The 19,158-nt window shown below is 61.2% G+C and overlaps 1 protein-coding gene and 1 long non-coding RNA gene across 9 annotated transcripts; one reads left to right on the top strand and one right to left on the bottom strand.

Annotated features, from left to right (window-relative positions):
* Positions 1–300: 300 nt before the first annotated feature.
* On the bottom strand, positions 301–15,268 carry Il12rb1 (interleukin 12 receptor subunit beta 1). 5 transcript variants are annotated; one of them, XM_046437090.2, is made up of 17 exons: positions 15,134–15,268; positions 14,869–14,949; positions 13,852–13,911; positions 12,660–12,777; positions 12,216–12,385; positions 11,659–11,813; positions 10,916–10,949; positions 10,347–10,475; positions 9,909–9,991; positions 9,124–9,358; positions 7,907–8,074; positions 6,929–7,066; positions 6,529–6,681; positions 5,241–5,375; positions 4,775–4,871; positions 4,435–4,516; positions 301–3,719 (listed from the first exon to the last, which is right to left on the bottom strand). In XM_046437090.2, exons 1-17 carry the CDS (start codon positions 15,186–15,188, stop codon positions 3,336–3,338), a joined length of 2,277 nt encoding a protein of 758 aa, XP_046293046.1. In that variant the 5' UTR covers positions 15,189–15,268; the 3' UTR covers positions 301–3,335. The 5 variants fall into 5 exon arrangements, 4 of the variants coding, with proteins under 4 accessions (XP_046293046.1, XP_046293047.1, XP_046293045.1 ...); XM_046437091.2 differs by having other exon boundaries at positions 14,858–14,949; positions 15,134–15,177; XM_046437089.2 differs by lacking the exons at positions 13,852–13,911; positions 14,869–14,949; positions 15,134–15,268 and having other exon boundaries at positions 12,660–13,841.
* Positions 3,220–9,130, top strand: LOC124087910 (uncharacterized). 4 transcript variants are annotated; one of them, XR_006850215.2, is made up of 5 exons: positions 3,236–3,360; positions 4,746–4,854; positions 6,458–6,915; positions 8,405–8,576; positions 8,847–9,130. It is a non-coding gene; the product is annotated as an uncharacterized LOC124087910 (long non-coding RNA). The 4 variants fall into 4 exon arrangements; XR_009226037.1 differs by having other exon boundaries at positions 3,220–3,334; positions 6,458–8,576; XR_006850217.2 differs by lacking the exon at positions 8,405–8,576.
* Positions 15,269–19,158: the final 3,890 nt, after the last annotated feature.

Here is a 19,158-nt window from a genome sequence, read left to right as displayed (position 1 = left end):
TCTGAGCCCACCAGAGGGGAGGACCTGGGGGCGCGGGGTGGGAGGTGCCTGAAAGGAGCCTCAAAGACAGAAAGATTGTTTGCATGACATGGAGGACACCCACCACCACCAGGGAAAACAGATGGAGTGGACTCCAGGGATCCAAGGCTCTTCTCCCTCAAAGGACATTTATAGTGAGTCAAAAGACAACCCCCAGAAGGGAGTAAAGGTTTGCCATTCCTACCACGGACATGGGTCACACAGCCAGAATATATAAAGAGCTCTCACAACTCAATAATAAAAACAGGAAGAGCCCAGTGGTGAATGGACAAAAAATTTCAATGGACAGTTCCCCCAAGAAGAGCCACAAACAGCCAAGGACAGGGAACAAGAATGATCCATTGGGGAAACATCAGAAAGACCAGGTGAGCCGGGCGTGGTGGTGCAGCCTGCAATTCCAGTGGCTCAGAAGGCCAAGGCAGGAGGATGGCAAGTTCGAGACCAGCCTCAACAACTCAGCGAGACCGTATCTCAAAATAAAAATAAAATTTAAATTTAGAAAAAGAGGCTGGGGATGTGGGGATGTGGCTCCGCGGTTGCAGAGTGCGGAGGAGGCCCTGGGCTGAGTCACCAGCCCTAAAAACCAAACGTCACACAGAACCATCACACCCACCAGGACGGCCGGGATTTAAAAAAAAAAAAAATAGTTGATGCGGACACAGGGAGCAGAAGGCTGGTGGGGATGCGCGGGAGCCCGGCAGGTCCTCAGCGAGGGGGGCGCAGAGGGTCTTGCCACCGTGCACCTGCGCAGAGGAGGCCCGAGGGCAGGCGGCCCCGCGCATGCTCACAGCGGCCCCAGAGTGGCAAGGACCCCAACATCGGAGGATGAGTGGAGAAGCGCACGGGGACCGGCCACACGGTGGGACACTCCCCAGCCTCCCGAGCTGTGGGGAAGGGAGAGAGGGGCCAAGAAAGAGAGGTGGACAGGGGAGCGGAGGGTGGGCACTCTGCTGGCCACCTCCGGGGGTCCACTGTGCAGACCAGAGCACTGAGGCCCGCCGGGGTGAACCAGGAGCTTCTGTGAAGAACTCACAAGTCACACCCCAAGTCTTCGTTCCGACCACCCCACGCTCGGAATAAAGCTCTGGCCTGTTGGGCCCTGGGTGCCAGGGACCCTCTCCCTCCCCGTCCCTGACAGGCAGGAGGCCAGCACTGCCTCAGGGCCTTTGCATAGCTGCTCCAGCCCCTCCTCACTGCTGCGGCCCTGCATGGCCTCCTCCAGGGAAACTCCCTCCTCCCGTTCTTCACATTCCCATTTTTCCCTCTAACTAGCATTTGTCTGTTCCCCATCACGAGTCCCCATGACAAGTCCCCGAGCCCTGCCCCTGCCCACTGGCGTCTTGAGTGAATCAATAGCTGAGCTGCATTCTGAAAGGCGACACAGCTACTGCAAGGAGCTGAGGAGCCACCCCCAGAGGACCCCAGAATGATGGTGGCCCAGCGGTGCTTGATAAATCCTGGTGGAGGTGTGGTTCGGTGGTAGAGTGCTGGCTGGGCCTGTCTGAGGCCCTGGGTTCCATCTCGAATGCCACAAAAATAAATAAATCCTGGGCCAACATTCTTCTAGGGAGTGACTCAGCCCACCGAGGTCAGGACTTCGGCCAGTATGGCGAACCTCTTCCTATTTCATAGACAAGCAGGCAGAGGCCCAGGGAGAAGCTCTTGGTCATTTCTTGGCAGCAGAATTAGTGGCTTGCATTTAAAAGGGGGCGGGGACCTGATTGAAATGTTGGGTTTCAGGCATGGCTGAATCCAGGTGACTGCCTCTCCATCTCTGCACTTTTGTCCTCCCTGCAGACTTCTCCCCCAGGCGGCCTCCCCCAGTCGAGGAAAAGAGGCTCCCAAGCCAGCTCCTGGCCCTCCTCCGCCCAGCCCAGCCTCTCCCACTGGGAGCAGGTGTCCTCTTTCCCTGTCACGCCAACAAGAGTTCTAGCCAGGACAAGTTGCCTGTCCCTTGGACCCAAGGGGCTGTGCCTAGGAGTGGGCTTGTGGACAACTCTAGAGGCCACCAAATGGAATCCTGTGCCACTAGGTGGACCCAGGCCAGGGATCCGCGTTCCCAGAGGGAAGTGACGCCTCCAGATGGGGCGGGGCCTGGGCCTCCGGCCTCCCCGCCCCGTCCCCCCCGCCAGGGCCGGTCCCTCGGTGGCCCTCGGCTTTGCTCCTCCCCCGTCGGAAACCGGAAAAGTCGGTTAACGCCCTGGGAGGGGGCGGGGCGGGGCGGGGAGACGCGCGCCGCCTCTGCCCCCTGGTGGCCAGCGGCGGGGTCGACGCAGCACTTTCCTCCTCGGGAGCTGGGGGGGGTCCGGGGACCCCGCCCTGGCCGCCGCGATCAGGGGGCAGGGGCGGTGGCCGCGGGGCAGTGTGGGCAGGAAGTGGGTGGGTTTAGGGTGACGCTGGGGTCCAGGGGTTTGCTCGGGCGCTGGGCGTGAGGAGGGAGGAGGATGGCCCCTGGGGGCAACCAAGGCCACTCACGGGGGACCCGCCAACTCCCTCCCACCGTCCCTCCCCCTGCCCAGTCCCGATGCACGTCCGGCTAGGCCGCCCCCAAATAGGTGATCCCGGGGCCCCCAGAGGGAGAGGGGCGTCCACGAGGGAGGAGGAGGAAGGAATTCTCAGCTTCCGTTTGGAGATTTGGAGCCGGACATTGAAACTGGCCCCGGGGACAGGTCGGGGACAGAGGAGGCTCATTTATGAAGCCTGCGCCCCTCCAAAAGCCCCGCGAGGTCGCCCTCGTGCTACCCCGTGTGACAGAGAAGACGAGGCCGGGAGGGGACCCGGTTTCCCCAGCGCTGAGCAGCTCCCGGGTCCCTTCTTGGGATCCGTGGACAGTCCCTCCAGTCCCCGCCCAGTGCCGTGGGAAGAGGACATTCTGCGATCCACCCCAGCAGCCCTCGCCGGCCTCCCCACAGCAGAGCAGGCCAAGGGCAGGCCCGTCCCTGGCCCGTGGCTGTCAGGCCTGGCTGGGCTGCAGCCCGTTTCCTGGTGGCTTCCAGGGTTCCCGTCACAGGATGTGTGGCAACAGGTGTGGCCCGAGGTTAGAGAGCAGGGCAGGGCGCAGGAGGCGGGGCGATGGGGAGCAGTTTCCGGGTCACAGAGGCCTGAGTTTGAGTCCTGGCCCATGCTGTGTGGCCTCAGGCAAGGCACTCACCCACTCTGAGCCTCGGTGGTCACACCCCTGACATGGGCATGGTATCTCGAGGGCCAGCTGTGGGAATCACGGGCTCTTCCGGCGTCTGGAAGGGACAGGCTGGTTATGCAATAAGCCCTGGATGCCGGCCTCGGTGACGGCCAGGTCAGTCTCCCTCTCTGGAAGACGAGGTGCGTGTTCCCATTTCTTCCTGGCGTTTCCACGTCCACCAAGGGTCGTCAAACTTGGGGGGCCCCTGCCTCAGGTCCTCCAGGAGCAAGGGCAGTCTAGACGCCTGGGCAGGGCTGCTATCTGGACAGTCCCGCCTGCCGGGCCCTAGAACCTTGGCTTCCCAGTGTCCTTGCACCTGTCCCTTGTCCTCCGGGGACAGCTCTGTGTCCAGACCTGGCTCTGGGACACCCCTCAGCAGCTCCGTCTTCGCCTCCAGAGGTTCAGTCCCCTCGCCTTTGTTCCAGGTCACCTCCACCACCAGGGTCTCTTGAGGAGACACCTCTTCAGGGAAGTCCCCCAGGATGGGCCATGGCCACAGCTAGAAAAGAGGGCGGGGCCAAGGCGCTGGGCGGGGCCGTTCCCACCCCCCCATGGGCGGGGCCCAGCTCTGGGGGCAAATTCTTTAAAACCCTGAGACCCATTTAAAGGTGCGCCCTGCCTGGGCGGCCCTGCTGGCCCCCGCTCCCGCACCCCCACGTCTTTCTGGGAAAAGCCTCCCTCCTCCTCTCCTGGCAGGTGGCCCCGCCCTGGTCTAGCAAGGAGCATGTGGCCCTGGCTCAGCCAATCATAGCATCCTAGCCCCCTGGTTCCAGCCATAGGCCGAGCGGTAAGCACGTGACCTACGCTGGACCAATCGGTGATGACCCTGAGACTTTGGCCGCAGTTAAAGGGCACCACAGGGCCTCTTCTCCCTGGGGAAGACTGAGGCTGCCTGCGAGAGGAGCCTACGGGGACCATGGCCACATAGAGACAGACAGACCCCACAGCCCTGGATCCAGCTGTGTCTGAAGCCCACCACCTTGGCATGCCCCCCCCCCATCAGTTCTGTTTCTCTGCTAGGAAATGATCTCTCTGGATTGTTACTCGCCCATATGTAGATGGCGGAGGGTTTGGGGCAAGGATTTTGGAGCTTCTATCTCAATAGGCTGGGGAAGAATCAAATGAGCCAATACATGGTGGCCATTGCTCAGCCAAGCTTTGCCCAGAGTATGTGACCCATGGCCACGAGCTGGAATTTGAAATGGAACATTTACCTGCTTCCCTTGGCTGCTGGGGAACTCCACAGCGGTGCTGACGCAGGGTGTGGGCAGGGGTGGACACAGGTACCGGGCGGCCCTTAAGTCAAATTAAGTCATATTTGGCTCAATTTTTTCACCAACATGAGGTTATAAAAGGTGTGAGGACGGGATGGGGGGGTCCTATAGATTCAGGTTCAAATCCCACCTCTGCCCCCTGCTGGGCCAATCCCTGGCCCTCTGGACCTCAGTCTCCTCATCTGTAAAGTGGGCACCCTGCCTCCGCTCCTCGAGTTGGGAGGCTATTGTTATCGCTGTGACTCTTACAGGTGGTCCCCGGGGAGAAGACACGAGTTACCTGTTGAGGCCGAGGTACCCAAGGACACCCAGGAGGAGGACGCTCACGAAGCTCCCCAGAGACACGAAGGGGATGGGCAGGTTGGAAACCTGGGCTTCTGGGGGTGGGAGAGCTCGGGTTGGGAGGGATGAGGGAGGACCCTTCATCTACCTGCCGCCGGCCCTCCCCGGCTGCCAGCCCCGGACAGGTTACAGTTTCCCTAAGGTGACGCGAGGGACCCGTACCCCACCTGCCCAGAAGTAGGAATAAACGCCTGGCACAAAATAAGTGCACGGCACTGAAATCCCAAACCCAGGTGCCAACCCAGGACAGAGGGAGGCTGGCAGTGTGGGAAGGCTTCCTGGAGGAGGGAGGTTTAGGGCCGGGCTCTGGGGGGTGAGTAGGAGTTCGGTGGCGGCAGGTGCCCGCAGTGGGCCGGGCTGGGGAGGCCGCGGGCCTGGCCCGCTCTGGGCAGGCGGCTGCTCACCGAGGCCGAAGCTCTGCGGCTGGCTCCAGGCGCCCCGCAGCCACACCGTGTCCGCCCGCACCTGCACCGTGTAGGCCCTGCCCGCGCGGAGGCCCCCGAGGGTGACCTGGGTCTGCGTGGTCTTCACGAGCCTCTCTGCAGGGGGTGGGGGAGGCAGCCGTGGGTCCCGGAACCCCCTTGCTCCCCGGAGGCCGGGTTCAGGCTGCCAGGACACCTGGATGGGGACTGAGCCCTGGTCGGGCTTTTGAGGAAGGGGCTCCCGGCCATGTGTTGAGATGGCGCCCCTCACTCAGTCCCCTGTGCATCTCACCATGACTTGCAGGAACATTTCCCATCAAAACGCACAGCAAGCCATGTTCTTCCTGTCAAATTCCAACCTCCTCCCCTGCCCCTCCCCTTGGTCTCTCTGCTCCGGCCATTTTGACCTCCTCTCTGCTCCCCAAGGGGCCAGGCCCCTCTACCTCAGGGCCTTTGCACTGCTTGTTCCCATGTGGTCTGACTGACCCTTTCCCCAGATACCCACAGGGCTCCTCCCCGCCTCCTTCCTGTCTTTAGGGTGAGGGTGAGGGTGAGGGTTAGCTCTGTCTGCTTTGCCTGCCCCCTAGCATCCCCAGCATCTCCAGAACAATAAATAAATGTTTGTGGAAATGAATGAATCAAATAAAACACTGAATAAAATTTAAAATGAGAATATAATCCCTGGATGTCACTAAGAAGGAAACCGATGTAAGGGGCCGTGGTGCACACCTGTCATCCTAATGACGCAGGAGGCTGAGACAGGAGGATGGCAAGTTTGAGGCCAGCCTTGGCAATTTAGCAAGACTCTGTCTCATAAATAAAATAAAAAGACTGGGAACATAGCGCAGTGGTAGAGCACCCCCAGCTAATCCCCAGGAGAGCAAAAAACCAAGACCAAGCAAATTTTAAAAAATCCATAAACTACAATTTTCTCTCTCTCTCTCTCTCTCTCTCTCTCTCTCTCTCTCTCTCTCTCTCTCTGTACATGGGATTGAACTCAGGGGCACTTGACCACTGAGCCACCACATCCCCAGCCCTATTTTGTATGCTATTTAGGGACAGGGTCTCACTGAGTTGCTTGGTGCCTCACTTTTTGCCGAGGCTGGCTTTGAACTCCTGATCCTCCTGCCTCAGCCTCCCGAGCCCCAGGGGTTAGAGGCACGCACCACTGCACCCGGCTCAATTCTCTCGTTTTAAAGGTGTGAAAACCAAGAACCAGAGAGGGACAGCGTTGTTCCCAGGGTCACACAGCAAGAAGGAGCCCGCGTACCTGACCCCTGGCTGCCCTCCTCTTGGCAGCGCACGACGTACCCCTCCAGGACACCGGGGCAGGTGCTCAGCAGCGAGGGCGACCAGTCTATGGACACGGAGTCCCTGCTGCGGTTCCTCACCGACACGCGCTGCGGGATCCCGGCCACCAAGGCTGTGACCAGCGCATCATCACCGTCAGTGCCGGGGCCGAGCACCGGAAGCCCAGCCTGGCACATGGGGGACACTGGCCTCTGAGGCTCCCGCACCTCGGCCCTCGGTGTGCTTGGCCTTGGTCACCTGTGAGCGGCTGGCACCCGCCGGGCTTCTGCCTGACGAGCGGTGGGACAGGTTCACCTGCCCCCTGAAGCCCGAAGCCGCTGCAGAGCCCCGGGAGATGAGCCTGCAGGTGGGTCACTCACCGCTGCCCCCGAAGTAGTGGGTGGACAGGACCGTGGACCAGGACGTGGGGTTCTTCGGGTGCGCAGAGGCGAAGATGCCCAGGTGGTAGCAACCCTCCGGCAGCAGCGCCCCGGATCCTCGGCCCCAGGTGTGAGCCACTGGGAGGAGGGAGGGCCCCCGGGGCCACCGCGTCACTACCTCTGCCCACTCGTGCTTCAGAGCCCCCTGTGCCAACGTCCCCTCCTCCCAGATCCCTCCCCAACTTGCCCCATCCACTCCCACCTGGCCCCTCCCGCACTGTGGGGTGGTTTTGTCCCACTGTCAGGCTGGGGACACCTCCACAACCAGTCGGCTGCACGCCTGGCATCCCAGCTACTGGGAGGCTGAGGCAGGAGGATCGAACGTGGGAGGCCAGCCTCAGCAACTTAGCGAGGCTCTAAGCAACTCAGTGAGACGCTGTCTCCAAATTCAAACTAGAAAGGGCTGGGGCTGTGGCTCAGGGGTTAAGTGCTCCTGGGGTTAATCCCTGGCACCAAAAGAGGGGGAGCCGGGGGTGTGGGTCATGGTCCAGCGAGTGCCTGGCAGACTCAAGACCCTGGGTTCCTCCCCAGGATCTCAAAAAAGAAGGCCAGGTGGAGGCTGTGGCTTCCTCGTGCTCCAGCAAGACCCAGGCAGGAAGCGGGCGAGCAAGAGGCGCCCGGGCCACAGAGCGCCCTCCCCTCCCCGAGGCCTCATTAGTCTGTCACCAGCACCTGCTAACTGCCACCTTCCCTGGTGACGGCAAATATTGAACAGGCACCCAGGATGTGAGAGAGGCTCCCTGCCGGGTGCAGCCTGCCCGGGCGCCGGGGCCAGCAGAGGAGGAGGGCTGAGGCCATGTTCCGGCCCAAGCTGTGTGACCTGAGTCCACAGCGGTGCCTCTCTGGGCCCTGGACGCCCCTGTGTCCAGTCTCAGGAGGCGTCCCAGAGGCCTGGCAGGGACGCAGCCATTCATGTACCTCGTCCAGCGGGGGCCGGGTCCCGGGGGGTGTGCAGGCTGCAGAGGGCAGGGCCGCCCCCTCCATCCAGCCGCTGCCACTCAATGCAGTAGGTGGTGCCCGGGTCCCCCGCGGGCCAGCTCAGGGTGGTCCCCTCGGCGTCGACGCTGATGTTCAGGAGCCCTGGGTCTGGAAGGGGATGGCAGGGTCACCCAGGGCAGCCGCCTTTGCCGGGCCTGTGCAGTCCCCAGGCCACCTTCCTGCCCAGGGATGTCTGCGCCTAGCCCTGTCCCCTCAGTGGGCAGCTGGGGGCTGGACGTGGGCAGAGGGGAGTGTTTGAAGGGCTTCCCTGCCCCGGACGGGGCCCCCCTGCCGCCCTGTCTCCCTCCCCGGCTTTGAGGGCGTCCCCTGCAGCAGACGCCCAGCCTGGCTAGACCCGCTGGGGACAAAGGCCAAGTTCAGAGGCAGCAGGACGCACCCCCGACCCCTGGCTCCATCTCTCCCACTTCCTAAAACAAGGGCCTCTGCTTCTAATTTGGCGGAAGACAAGCAGCGTTTATCGAACACCAACTGTGTGCGCCAGCTCCCTGGGAGATGGGACGATGATGGCCCTATTTGACGGATGCCAAAACTGAGGCCCAGACGGTGTGGATCAACCCGAGTCTACCAGCAGGGCTGCGACCCAGATCAGGTCAGAGCTGACCACACGCTCCTGTGCCGCTCTAGGGAGTGACAGGACCTCTCTGAGCCTCGGTTGTCGTATCTGTAAAATGAGCCTCGTGGCCTCACCTGCACCTTCCCAGGGTGGCACGGCACTCGGGCACGGAATTTAAGGAGTCACCCGGATTAAGGATGTGGGGATGACATTTTTTTTTCAGTGCTGGGGATCGAACCCAGGGCCTCGCACGCACTGGGCGAGCACCCCACCACTGACCTACGGTCCTTTTGTGTTTTGAAACAGGGTCTCGCTAAGTTGCTGAGGCTGGCCTCGAACTTGTGATCCTCCTGCCTCAGCCTCCCGAGACACTGGGATGACCAGCGGCACCGCCAGGCCCAGCTTGATCATGGGTTTTGGCGCCTGTTACGCTCCCTGGCCTCCCGGCCTCCCGGCCTCCCTGGCCTCCCGGCCTCCCTGGCCTCCTGGCCTCCTGGCCTCCTGCTGGTGGAGTGGGGCTCAGAAGAGCTGCTCAGCTCCAGGTCCTCTGGCGGCCGCCCCACCCCGCCCCACGGAGAGGCACCTGTGCTGGTGTTGGCGGGAATGCGCCAGGTCTTGTTGGAGCTCCGGCCAAAGTGACTCTGGGAGAAGACAGCCACGTCGTAGGCAGCCCCCGAGAGGCTGAGCTTTCTCCGCAGGGGCCGGGTCCTCTCGGCCTTGGCCTTGCAGGAGCAGGACAGCATGTGCAGCTGGACAGAGAGGTTCACCCTGGCTGTAGGTGCTTCGAGGCAGCCTTCCGGAAGCTTGACCTGGGGTAGCTGTCATGGGTACGAGAGATGGCTTGTGGGGACCTGAACACTGTCCTCGGGGCAGACAGCACGACAGCCCAGGAGGACAGGACTGCGGCCAATCACATGCACCGAAATTTCTTAAAAAAAAAAAATAGTCAAACACAATGCTGGCAGAGCTGTTGGGAAATGGGCAATCAGAGATCAGAGCCGGAGCATGCTGATCTGGGGAGCAGGAGGGATTGGCAAAACCCACTGTGATTTCAGGAAAAAAAGAATCAAATCTTTGGAGTCGGTTAGCTCAGGCCCAGAGATTGTTCCTAGGAAAAGGAATTTGAATTGGAAGAAACTGAGCCCGTGAGACACCTGCTGAAGTCTGTCCCCTCCCGCCATCTGGTTTCTGTCTACTCCGTGCGGACCAGAGTGGCCGTGGAGATCCAGGCCCACCCACCGCCGTCCTCCCGGCCCACGTGCTCCGTGGCTCACACTGGAACCCCAGGCTCCCCGCCCACCCCCTCCAGCCTCTTGTCCCCGCCACTGCCCCGGCCACCCACAGCTCCTCGGAGGGAGGGCCCGTTACCTGCCCGAGCACCATGAGCAGCCTCCTCCCGTCAGGGCCCAGGGGTCCCACGGAGAGCCTCAGCTCAGGCCGCGGGAGGGTGGCTGCGGAGGGGGGAGCACATGCTGAGCAGACGCCCCACCACTGACCCCAGCCCTCGCTGCCTGACTTCTAATACACATTGCCTTATGTCTAGCACCCACTGTCTCATGTCTAATACCCGCCGCCCCGTTTCTTCTTTCTTTTGTCTTTTAGTACAGAGATGGACACGGGGACACGGGGCGTGTAGTGTCGTGTATTGTATTTCACGCAGGATCTCACCAAGCGGCTGGGACTGGCCTCAAACTCACAATCCTCCTGCCTCAGCCTCCCAAACCGCTGGGATCACAGGCGTGTGAGCGCCCTGGCCCTGCTGCCTCATTTCTAATGCCCCCACACCGTGGCCCTGGGCGTTCTCACCAGGGGGGACACACACAGAGCTGCCCCAGCTACTCCAGGGACCTCCCGGGGCACCCGATGCCAACCGCCGCCGCCGCCGAAACTGGCATTCCCGGGCTTCGTCCATCTCCAGGGGACACAGGCAGGACTCTGGGGGAGGGGCGCCACACAGGCCAGAGGTCAGTCCCACGGGGTCACCCAGGGCTTGGCACGAGTCGCTTAGCTCTCGTGCACTTAGGAGCTCCAGCTGTGTACACAGCCGGGCACTGGACTCTGGGGACGGCAGGAGCGAGCCAGGCCCCGTCCCCTTGGGTTCCTGGGTATGTCCACGTAGCCCCTGCCCTAGGTGGGAGCTGGCCCCACCTCCCCTGGGGATGGGACCTTGGCCAAGGGCTCCTCAGCGCCCCCCCAATCCTCACTTTGTTTTTTTACTTGCAAAATGGAAATAATCCAACGTCAATTAAGGGAGGGGGCGACGGCACAAAACCCAACGAAGGCCTTTGCAGAAGGCGAGGCCTACAGTAGGTGCTCAATTAACGTCTCCTTGCAGCGGCTGCCTTTGCTGCTGCTGTTATTACTGTCATTCTCACCTAGGCCGGAAGCATCCTGAGGTCCACAGTCGCCCTAGAGAGAGGCCATGTGACACTCTGTTTACACTTCGGTGCTGAAAACTTTAGCTATTAAAAAGGAATTGAGGGGGGTCCCAGGGATTGAACCTGGAGGCCCTCGACCCCGGAGCCGCATCCCAGGCCTGTTTTGTATCTCATCTAGAGACAGGGTCTCACGGAGCTGCTGAAGCTGGCTTTGAACTCGTGATCCTCCTGCCTCAGCCTCCCCAGCTGCTGGGATGCAGGTGTGGGCCACCATGCCCGGCTGGGGCTGGGGCTCCCGCACGCTCAGCTGTGCCCTGCCTGGGTGACAGCGGCCGGTGGGTCGAGCCATGCCTGGCCGGATGCTCAGGGGCCTTCCCGAAAGTGGTGGCCTGAGTGCAGAAAGCTGGAGGCCGCGTTGGCTGTGCCTGGGCTCAGGTGACAATGAGAAGGCCCAGGAGCGGCAGGGGGGGAGCGCGGATCCTGGGCCTGAGGAACCCTGAGCCTGGCCAGAGGGGGGCGTGGAGAGCGGGCGGCACTCCTGAGGGTAATAGGGAGCCATGGCAGGCGTGTGAGCCGGGGAGGTTGCAGCCCGCGGGGGGAGTGTCAGAAAGACCTTGGGGGCTGACCTGGGCAGGGTGGAGGCCAGGGAGGGGCGCGGCTGTGGAGATGGTGAGACCCACGGGAACTTGAGGGTCCCCGAGAGAGGCTGGGTCCACTCTTGACCCGTGGAGGAAACTCACCCATTTCCACGAGCCGCTGGGTGTGCGGTGCCGGAGCTGCACCTCCGCCCTGTCCGGCTGGGCCTCGGCCTTCTCCTGCCGGGTGGCCCACTCCCACCGCGGCTGCCCAGAGGTGCTGGACACCCTGATGTCGCCCGGGGGAGGGTGGTATCGGACTGGAAGCAGAAGTGGAGATCGGGAGGAGATGGCCCCACGTGTGTGACTCCGTGAGTCCCGCCTCTGCCCGTGGCTGGCCCGACCCGGGTCACCAACTGGGTCCCCCGGTGAGAACCAGGGTTGCCCACGCCCCCTCCTCCGTGGGGCCCACAGGCCATGTCCCCTGGGCACACGGCCTCAGGTGCTCTTTGGAGACAGGGGCCAGCGAGAAGCAACCTAAGTGCCCAGCAAGAGGGGACTTTAGCGAAGGCACCATGAAGACGGCCATGTCACGCTCCAGAGTTGGATGTCACTGCTGGCACTATCTATCGTGTGACCCTGGGATCCCCCTCCAGGTGTGGGCATGGAGGCCGGGGGCTTGTGAGGGTGGAGAGGGTATGGGAAGAGAGCAGAGTGCTGACCCCACGTGGAGAGCGTCAGGGAAACGCTGGGCGACTTCTCCGACCGGTTCCCCGCCCGAGACTCCACCCAGAGCGTGACGTCCCGGAGCACAGGCACCCCGTCCTGGTCGGAGAACTGCAGCCTGGTGTCCCGGCCCGCGGGGAAGTAGCAGCAGCACCCCTCCTGCCGGCTGCAGGGAGGAGAGTGCCGGTGCCGAGTCTGGGGTCCTAGTGGACCTGGGCATCGCAGCCGCCGCAGCAGGCCCCGTGCACCAGCTCCTAGCACCCTTCCTGTCCCCCTGTAATTCCACTTCCCTCAGCCCGGGGGTTATTTAGGGATCGACTTAGGACTGAGGGCTTAGGGGGACCCCAGAATCTCCCAGCATCTCACTTCTGAGAGCAGGAACGGGGGCGGGGCAAGGGCTGAACATGGGTCTGGGTTTGGGGACCTTGGTGGAGTCTCACCGGCACCACAGGAAGTGGCTGACGCCGTCTGTGGGACCCTTGTACCGCCAGGAGCACTCATAGACACTTTCGCTGTCCACCCGGTAGCAGCTCAGGTCGGTGGGCCCCGAGGCAGAGCCTGCAAGAGACCCCCGGGGTCTGGGAAGAACCGCAGGAGGCGGAGCTTGCCCACAGGGACCCGCTCCCAGGCAATGAAACTCCGTCACAGTGTCCTGGAGCAGACACTTCTGCCTAAACCTTCTGTGGCTCCTGACATCCTCCCTGAGTCCTTCCCATCTCCCCACCTCAACCTGTCCCACCCCACCAGCCTCCTTTCTGGGCCTCCAACATGCCAGGTTTGCTCCCACCTCAGGGCCTTTGCACATGCTGTGCCCTCTACCTGGAAAGCCCTTCCCCCAGATCTTTTTTTCATTAGCGGGGATGGATGAGACCCAGCCACTCGCACATGCCAAGCAGATGCTCTACCACGGAGCCACACCCTTCTCCTTCCCCAGATCTCAACAGTCCAATTGCTCATTTATGTCACTTCCTGGACCTCCAGCTGGCCCACAGCAGCCTCCTCCTCCCTCAGCCGCCTGTTTTTCCAGTGTGTGCCATCCTATGCAGTACATGCACTGGTTCACCTGTGCTCTGTCCTCCACGAGGCTGTCCTGGGAGGACAAGTTATTCCCTACATCTGGAATTGGGTCTGCACATAGTAGATGCTCAGTAAAAAAAAAAAAAAAAAAAAAAAAATTTGAGATGGAGTCTTGCTCTGTTGCCCAGACTGGCCTCAAACTCCTGGACTCCAACGATCCTCCTGCCTCAGCCTCCTGAAGAACTGGGACTCCACAGTGTGCCACCACTGCCAGATGAGCAGATAATCTTCAACAGTGGAATGGACAGCGTGCCCACCGGGCACCGGAGCCTTTGTGGGTACTTAGTGAGCCTGGGACAGCAACACCTACTCTGGGGACACCGCAGCTTCACCCGGGCACACCTGACCACCACCACCCCCGACACCCAGTAACCAGCCTGGTGACACACACACCAGTCCTGCCACCCTGCCGGGGGCGGGGGGAGGTCAGGCTGAGAGGGTGAGGATGGGCCGGCGGGGGGTGGTCAGGGTCCCCGAGACCTCAGGTGGGGCTGCTCTGGCCGGGAGAGGCGGAGCCCAGCGCCACGCAGTCCTCAAGGACCCACGCCCTCGAACCTGAGTTGGTGTCCGGATCCGGCAGGTCCTGAACTGAGCACTCGACGGCTCTGCAGGCAGCTGGAGGAACAAGAGATGGTGACACCTCTGGCCTTGCACTGTTTAGGGACAGGGGCTTGGCTTGGGGTCTACATCCAAGTGATCATCACTGTCCATCCACCCCCCGTCCACCCACCTGTATCTGTCTAGCTACCCGCCAACCCACCCATCCATCTACCACCGTCTGTTGATGCTGAGTCTGGGGTCCTAGTGGACCCCCTTCATCCGTCAAGCACCGGCCATTCTGTCCACTCACCCCTCCATCCACTCGTCCCTCCGCCCACTCCTCCATCATCCACCACCCCTTAGCCCTTGGTGGCTGGGTGGAAATTTCACAGTGGACACTAAGATACGCAGTTGGGGTCCCTCCAGGGGGTCCCCCCAGCAGGAAAGAGTAGTGAGACCCAGAACCTGGCAGGCGGGACGTGTTGGGGGCGCCTGAGGCAAAGCTGGTCGGAAGGGGGGGGGGGGCAAGCGGGGCTCCTGTCCCACCAGCAGTCAGGGCTGTGGTGAGCCTGGAGGTGACCTCCTTCAGCCACAGCGTCCCCCACGCTGCTCAAGAGCACCACTGTCCGCCAGAGGTAGAACCGGACAAGTCGGGGCGGGGGCCACCGTGGGCGGAGTCGGGGGAGCCTGGCACCCACCACACACCCTGACACAGACCCTCCACCTCCCGCCCTCCCCGGGGCTGACCATCCAGGGCCACCACCAGTGAGCGACTCCCAAGGAATCCCGGGCCTGGGGCCTCCCCTGCCCTGTTCTCTTCCCGCGTCTGGCTCCTGAAGTCCCCGCGGGGCACATTCAGCACCTCAAACTTGAGTGCTGAGTCTGCACCCTGCTGATCCCCAGTTTACAGAGGAGGAAACGAAAGCACAGAGAGGCACAGAATCTGCCCAGAGTCACACAGCAGCAGGAGCAGAGCGGGGCTCAGAGTCCAAACCGAGCCACCCCAGTGACCCCTCCTCACCTGATACGTACATGACTGTGTGCACACTGCCACGCGCCTGCCATGCGCGGGCTCGCTCTCCACCGCTCCCCTGGGTGTCCCCTCAGTGAACTCTGGGAGGTGGGGAGGGTCCAGTCCACAAAAGAGAAAAGCAAGGCCCAGGAGGAGTCTGAGCCCAGAGGCCAGGATCACCAGGTCCCTCCCACTCGGGGCAGGACCCTCGAACCCGGGGGCCGCAGCCTCCACCCACCAGTCCCAACCAGGAGCAGCGGGTGGCGGCTGGGGGCCGCGACTCACCCCAGCTGGACACCAGGAGGAGGAGGACACGCAGCACAGCCACCGGCCGCCCCATCGGGTCCACGAGGAGCCTCCGGTTCCAAGCAGCTTCTCAGCACCAAGGAGGACACCGCACTGTCCCCTCCCGGAACTCATTGAAGCAGAACCTCAAAAAAGAAAAAAAAAAAAAGCGTCACACGGAAAGAGAAACCCAGGAAGTCACAGCGGTGACCTCACCCGGCAGAAACCCACCTTGGGGCACGTTGGGCCCTGAGGCTCGGGGCCCTGCCCTGCTAGCCCCGGGCCCAGCTGGACACCTGGGTGGTGGCCCTGAGAGTCACCTGCAGCTCTGAGCCCCGTCCCCAAGTCCTCTCTGACCCCCACCTCAGACCCCAGGGCTGGCCGGGCCACAGGGTCCTTGGGCAGGTTTTTTGTCTTTTCAAACCCAGGAGCTTCACCAGTGGGCTGCCTTCTCGGCCCTTTTATTTTTTATTTTGAGACAGGGTCTCTAAGTTGCCCAGGCTGGCCTCCCACTTGCCATCCTCCTGCCTCAGCCTCCGGAGTCCTCCAACATCTTGAATTCTTTCATCCAACAAATTGCTGTGAGGCACTCGCTGTGCGCCACGGCCGGCAGAGCACCCGCTCCCCACGTCCAGATTCCTGCCCCGGGTGCCCTGGGTCCCGGCTCCCAAAAGGTCACTGTACGTCCTTCATCTTTGGCTCGGCGTGATGGTGCACCCCTGTCATCCCAGGAGCTCGGGAGGCTGAGGCAGGAGGATGGCAAGTTGGAGGCCAGCCTCAGCAACTCAGTAAGACTCTATCTTACAACAAAAAAATAAATAAAAATTCCTGGGGATGTGGCTCTGCCGCTGCGAAGTGCCCAGAGCAGGCGGTCCCCAGGCCATGGAGCAGGTGCGTTGCTGGGGGCTGAGGGCAGGGAGTGAGGCTCATGTGTGCAGTCTCCTTTGGGGGACGGGAATGTTCTAGAACCAGGTGGAGCTGCTGTTGCGCCCCCCTGAGAGCAAGCTCCACATCAGCTACATCGTCCTTCTTGAAAGGGTGGATTTGGGTCGTGTGACCTCCCCTGAAGGGACATGTTCCCAGGGTCCCAGGGCACCGAGGTGGGGGAGGGCCCTTCCTGGGACGGGGGCATCTGGGGAGACCGAGGCCGGCGACAGGGCGCGGCTCAGCCTTGGCCAGGACGCCCCCCGGAGGAGGAGCCGGGGGCGGCAGGGCCGGCCGGGGTCAGGCGGCCCAGAGACGTCAATGCCTCGGGGACAAAGAAGCAGTGTCCTGGTCCTGGCACCACGGGGACGGAGACCCAGTGACCCCACACACAGCAGCCTTCACTGGCCACAGGACCCGGGGGGGGGAGGGGCAGAGACAGAGACCCAGAGACACGGAGAGATAAGACCGAGAGACACAGATGGAGGGGGCTGCAGCAACCTGGGCCTCGCAGCCCATCTGGCCCCCGGGAGCCCCGCCTGCCCGGGTCACAGGGGTGGGACCTGAGGCACAGGTGAGGCCACCCCAGGCTCTGGGTAAAGGACAGAAGGTTCCAGCAGCTGCCCTCCCAGGCCTGGTGCCCCCACCCTGCAGAGCCAGGCCTGAGGGAGGAGGGGGGAGGGGCTCCTGGGGACGGCGCCCACCGCCAGCCAGGGACACTAGCCCTTGTCACTGGTGCCCCCCAGTGGCCTCTGTCCTGCTAACATGTCTTGCTCATCCCAAAGTCAGAGCGGCCACTGGATAGACAGGGCGGGAGGGAAAGAACTGGACGCAGGTTCCCCAGCCCCTGGGGGAGGACAGCCCAGTGCCGTACCCTGGGGAGAGAGGGCTTCCTGGAGGAGGAGGACTGAGCTCAGGGGCCCCGACCACTGAGCCACGTCCCCAGCCGCATGTGAGGTGGCATTTCTACCCTCATCGGGGTCCCACTGAGCTCACGATCTCACCTTCCCGGTGCCACAGGTGGGCACAACCCCCTCCCTCTCCCCCTCCTCCCCCCCAGGGGCCCTTGCCAGCTGCCAGAGAAGGTCCCAGGGACGCCCCACTTTCAACCGCCCCACAGAGTGGGGGAGGGGAAGCAGGAAAGAATAGGTCACAGGAGCCGGAAATCATGACAAGGGGAACCGCAGAACCTCCCCACCCCGCTCCGTCTTCCTGGGGAAAGTGACCTTAAGCCCAAGAGGGAGGAGTCCCCTCCCTGTGGCCAAGAGACCAAGGTCCCTAAGGGGCATTAAAGAGGGTGTTGAGGGGTGAGTAGGAGTTTGCCAGGAGAAAATCTACTCGCTCACTAGCCACCACATTTATAGGTGTCCTCGTCCATAGGAAGAGCCCCTGCCACCAACAGGGACTTCTCAGCCTCCAGAGCAGGGTTGGAGGAGGTCCTAAAGAGTACACAGAAGGGGCCGGGTGGAGCTCAGTTGGTGGAGCGCATGCCCAAGGCCCTGGGTTCCCTCCCCAGCACCACATAAAAATAAATAAATAAAATAAAGGTATTGACAACTACCACAAAACAATAAATATTAAAAGAAGAAAGTACACAGAAGGTTACCAGAAAAAAATCCATTCAACAAGCACACTTCCTGGGGTTCCATATGGAAATATTTGAACAGAATTTTTGATTTTTCTATTTGAGTTCTGAGGATTAAGCAGAAGGCGCTTAAGCACCGAGGTTTGTGTTTTACTTAGAGACAGGGTCTCACTGAGTTGCTTAGGGCCTCACTGTTCTGAGGCTGGCTTTGAACTCGCGATCCTCCTGCCTCAGCCTCCCGAGCTGCGGGGATGACAGGCGTGGCCACCGCGACCAGCTTTGAGGAGAGTCCTGATGGTGCTCTGGTTGGGCTCTGGGGTGTCCCCAGGGCCCACGTGTTAAAGCCTTGATTCTCAACCGACAGCACAGTTGGGACCTTTAGGAACCAGGACCTCGGGAAGAAAGGTGTTTGGGGGCACACTCTGGAAGGGGATCATGGGACCCCAGGTATTGACACTCTTCTTTGCTTCCTGGCACCAGGAGGAGAAGGGGCCCTGCCATGTGCTCCCACCACCATGGAAATTGCTGCCAAGGCCCAGAGCCACGGGGCCCAGCAACCAAGGACTGAAATCTCTAAATCCATGAGCCAAAGGAGACGTCTCCTCCTTTAGGTTGATTGTCTTAGGCATTCTGCCACAGTAGGGAAGGCCAGGAGATGGATGTGTGAAAGGCCACAAGGAAAATGTATTTGTTCACTCAAGAAATGCCCTCTGAAGGACCTAGAGAATTTGAGTGGGTTTTAAGAACTCATAGGACTTCTTCAAAATGGAAAAATTGGGGCTGGGGTGGTTGGTGGCTCAGTGGTAGAGCGCTTGCCTAGCACTTGGGAGGCACTGGGTTCGATTCTCAGCACCATATAAATATAAAGTAAAGATACTGTGTCCACCTAAACTAAATAAAAAATAAACATTAAAAAAATGGGAAAATCACATTCAATCAATCAGTCAATCAATGAACACTCCCTATCACCTCCTGGGACGTCATTTGGAAGAGAGCCCTGGGTAGGAGTTCCCCAGATAAAGCCGGGGCACCTAGGACCTCTCTGGTGACTCCCTGGGCAGGTCCACATTTACTGCCCACCCCAACAACCTCTGGTTCATGGACACATGCTCTCTCTCTCTCTCCTTTTAGCAGTGTGCTTTTTTAAAATAATATTTTTTTGGATGTTGATGAATCTTTATTTCATTCATTTATTTATATGCGATGCTGAGAATCAAACCCAGGGCCTCCCACAAGCCAGGTGAGCTCTACCCCTGAGCCCCAGGTCCAGCCCCAGGGAACCTCTCTTTTCCCAGGATTCCAAGCAAAGTCTCAAGAAAGGCCGTGATTGGCTGAGCCTGTGGGTCACAAGCCCACCTTGAACCAATCACAGTGACTGATAAAGGATAAAAGGCTGGGGGTCAAGTGGGGGTCCTGCTTGAACTAAAAGTGAACTGGGAGACAGAACCAGCCAGATCAGAGCAGTTGTCCCTTATAGGACGAGAACTTCCAGTCCCTTGGGGTAAGCAAGCTGCAA

Source organism: Marmota monax, unplaced genomic scaffold (genome assembly GCF_021218885.2).
Source record: "Marmota monax isolate L192 unplaced genomic scaffold, Marmota_monax_Labrador192_F-V1.1 WCK01_AAM20220418_F8-fsc00021, whole genome shotgun sequence".
In the NCBI taxonomy this organism is placed as follows: domain Eukaryota; kingdom Metazoa; phylum Chordata; class Mammalia; order Rodentia; family Sciuridae; genus Marmota; species Marmota monax.
This window is presented reverse-complemented; position numbering and strand designations above follow the sequence as displayed.

Excerpts from the sequence above, each read along its gene's own strand:
- Il12rb1 (XM_046437089.2), bottom strand. The coding sequence starts at position 13,024 with ATGTGCAAAGGCCCTGAGGTGGGAGCAAACCTGGCATGTTGGAGGCCC. Across the intron at positions 11,814-12,215 it reads CCTGACGCTCTCCACGTGGG|TCCGATACCACCCTCCCCCG; the intron begins GTCAGCACTCTG and ends TTCTGCTTCCAG. Across the intron at positions 4,517-4,774 it reads GGGTACCTCGGCCTCAACAG|GGCCGCCCGGTACCTGTGTC; the intron begins GTAACTCGTGTC and ends ATTTGACTTAAG.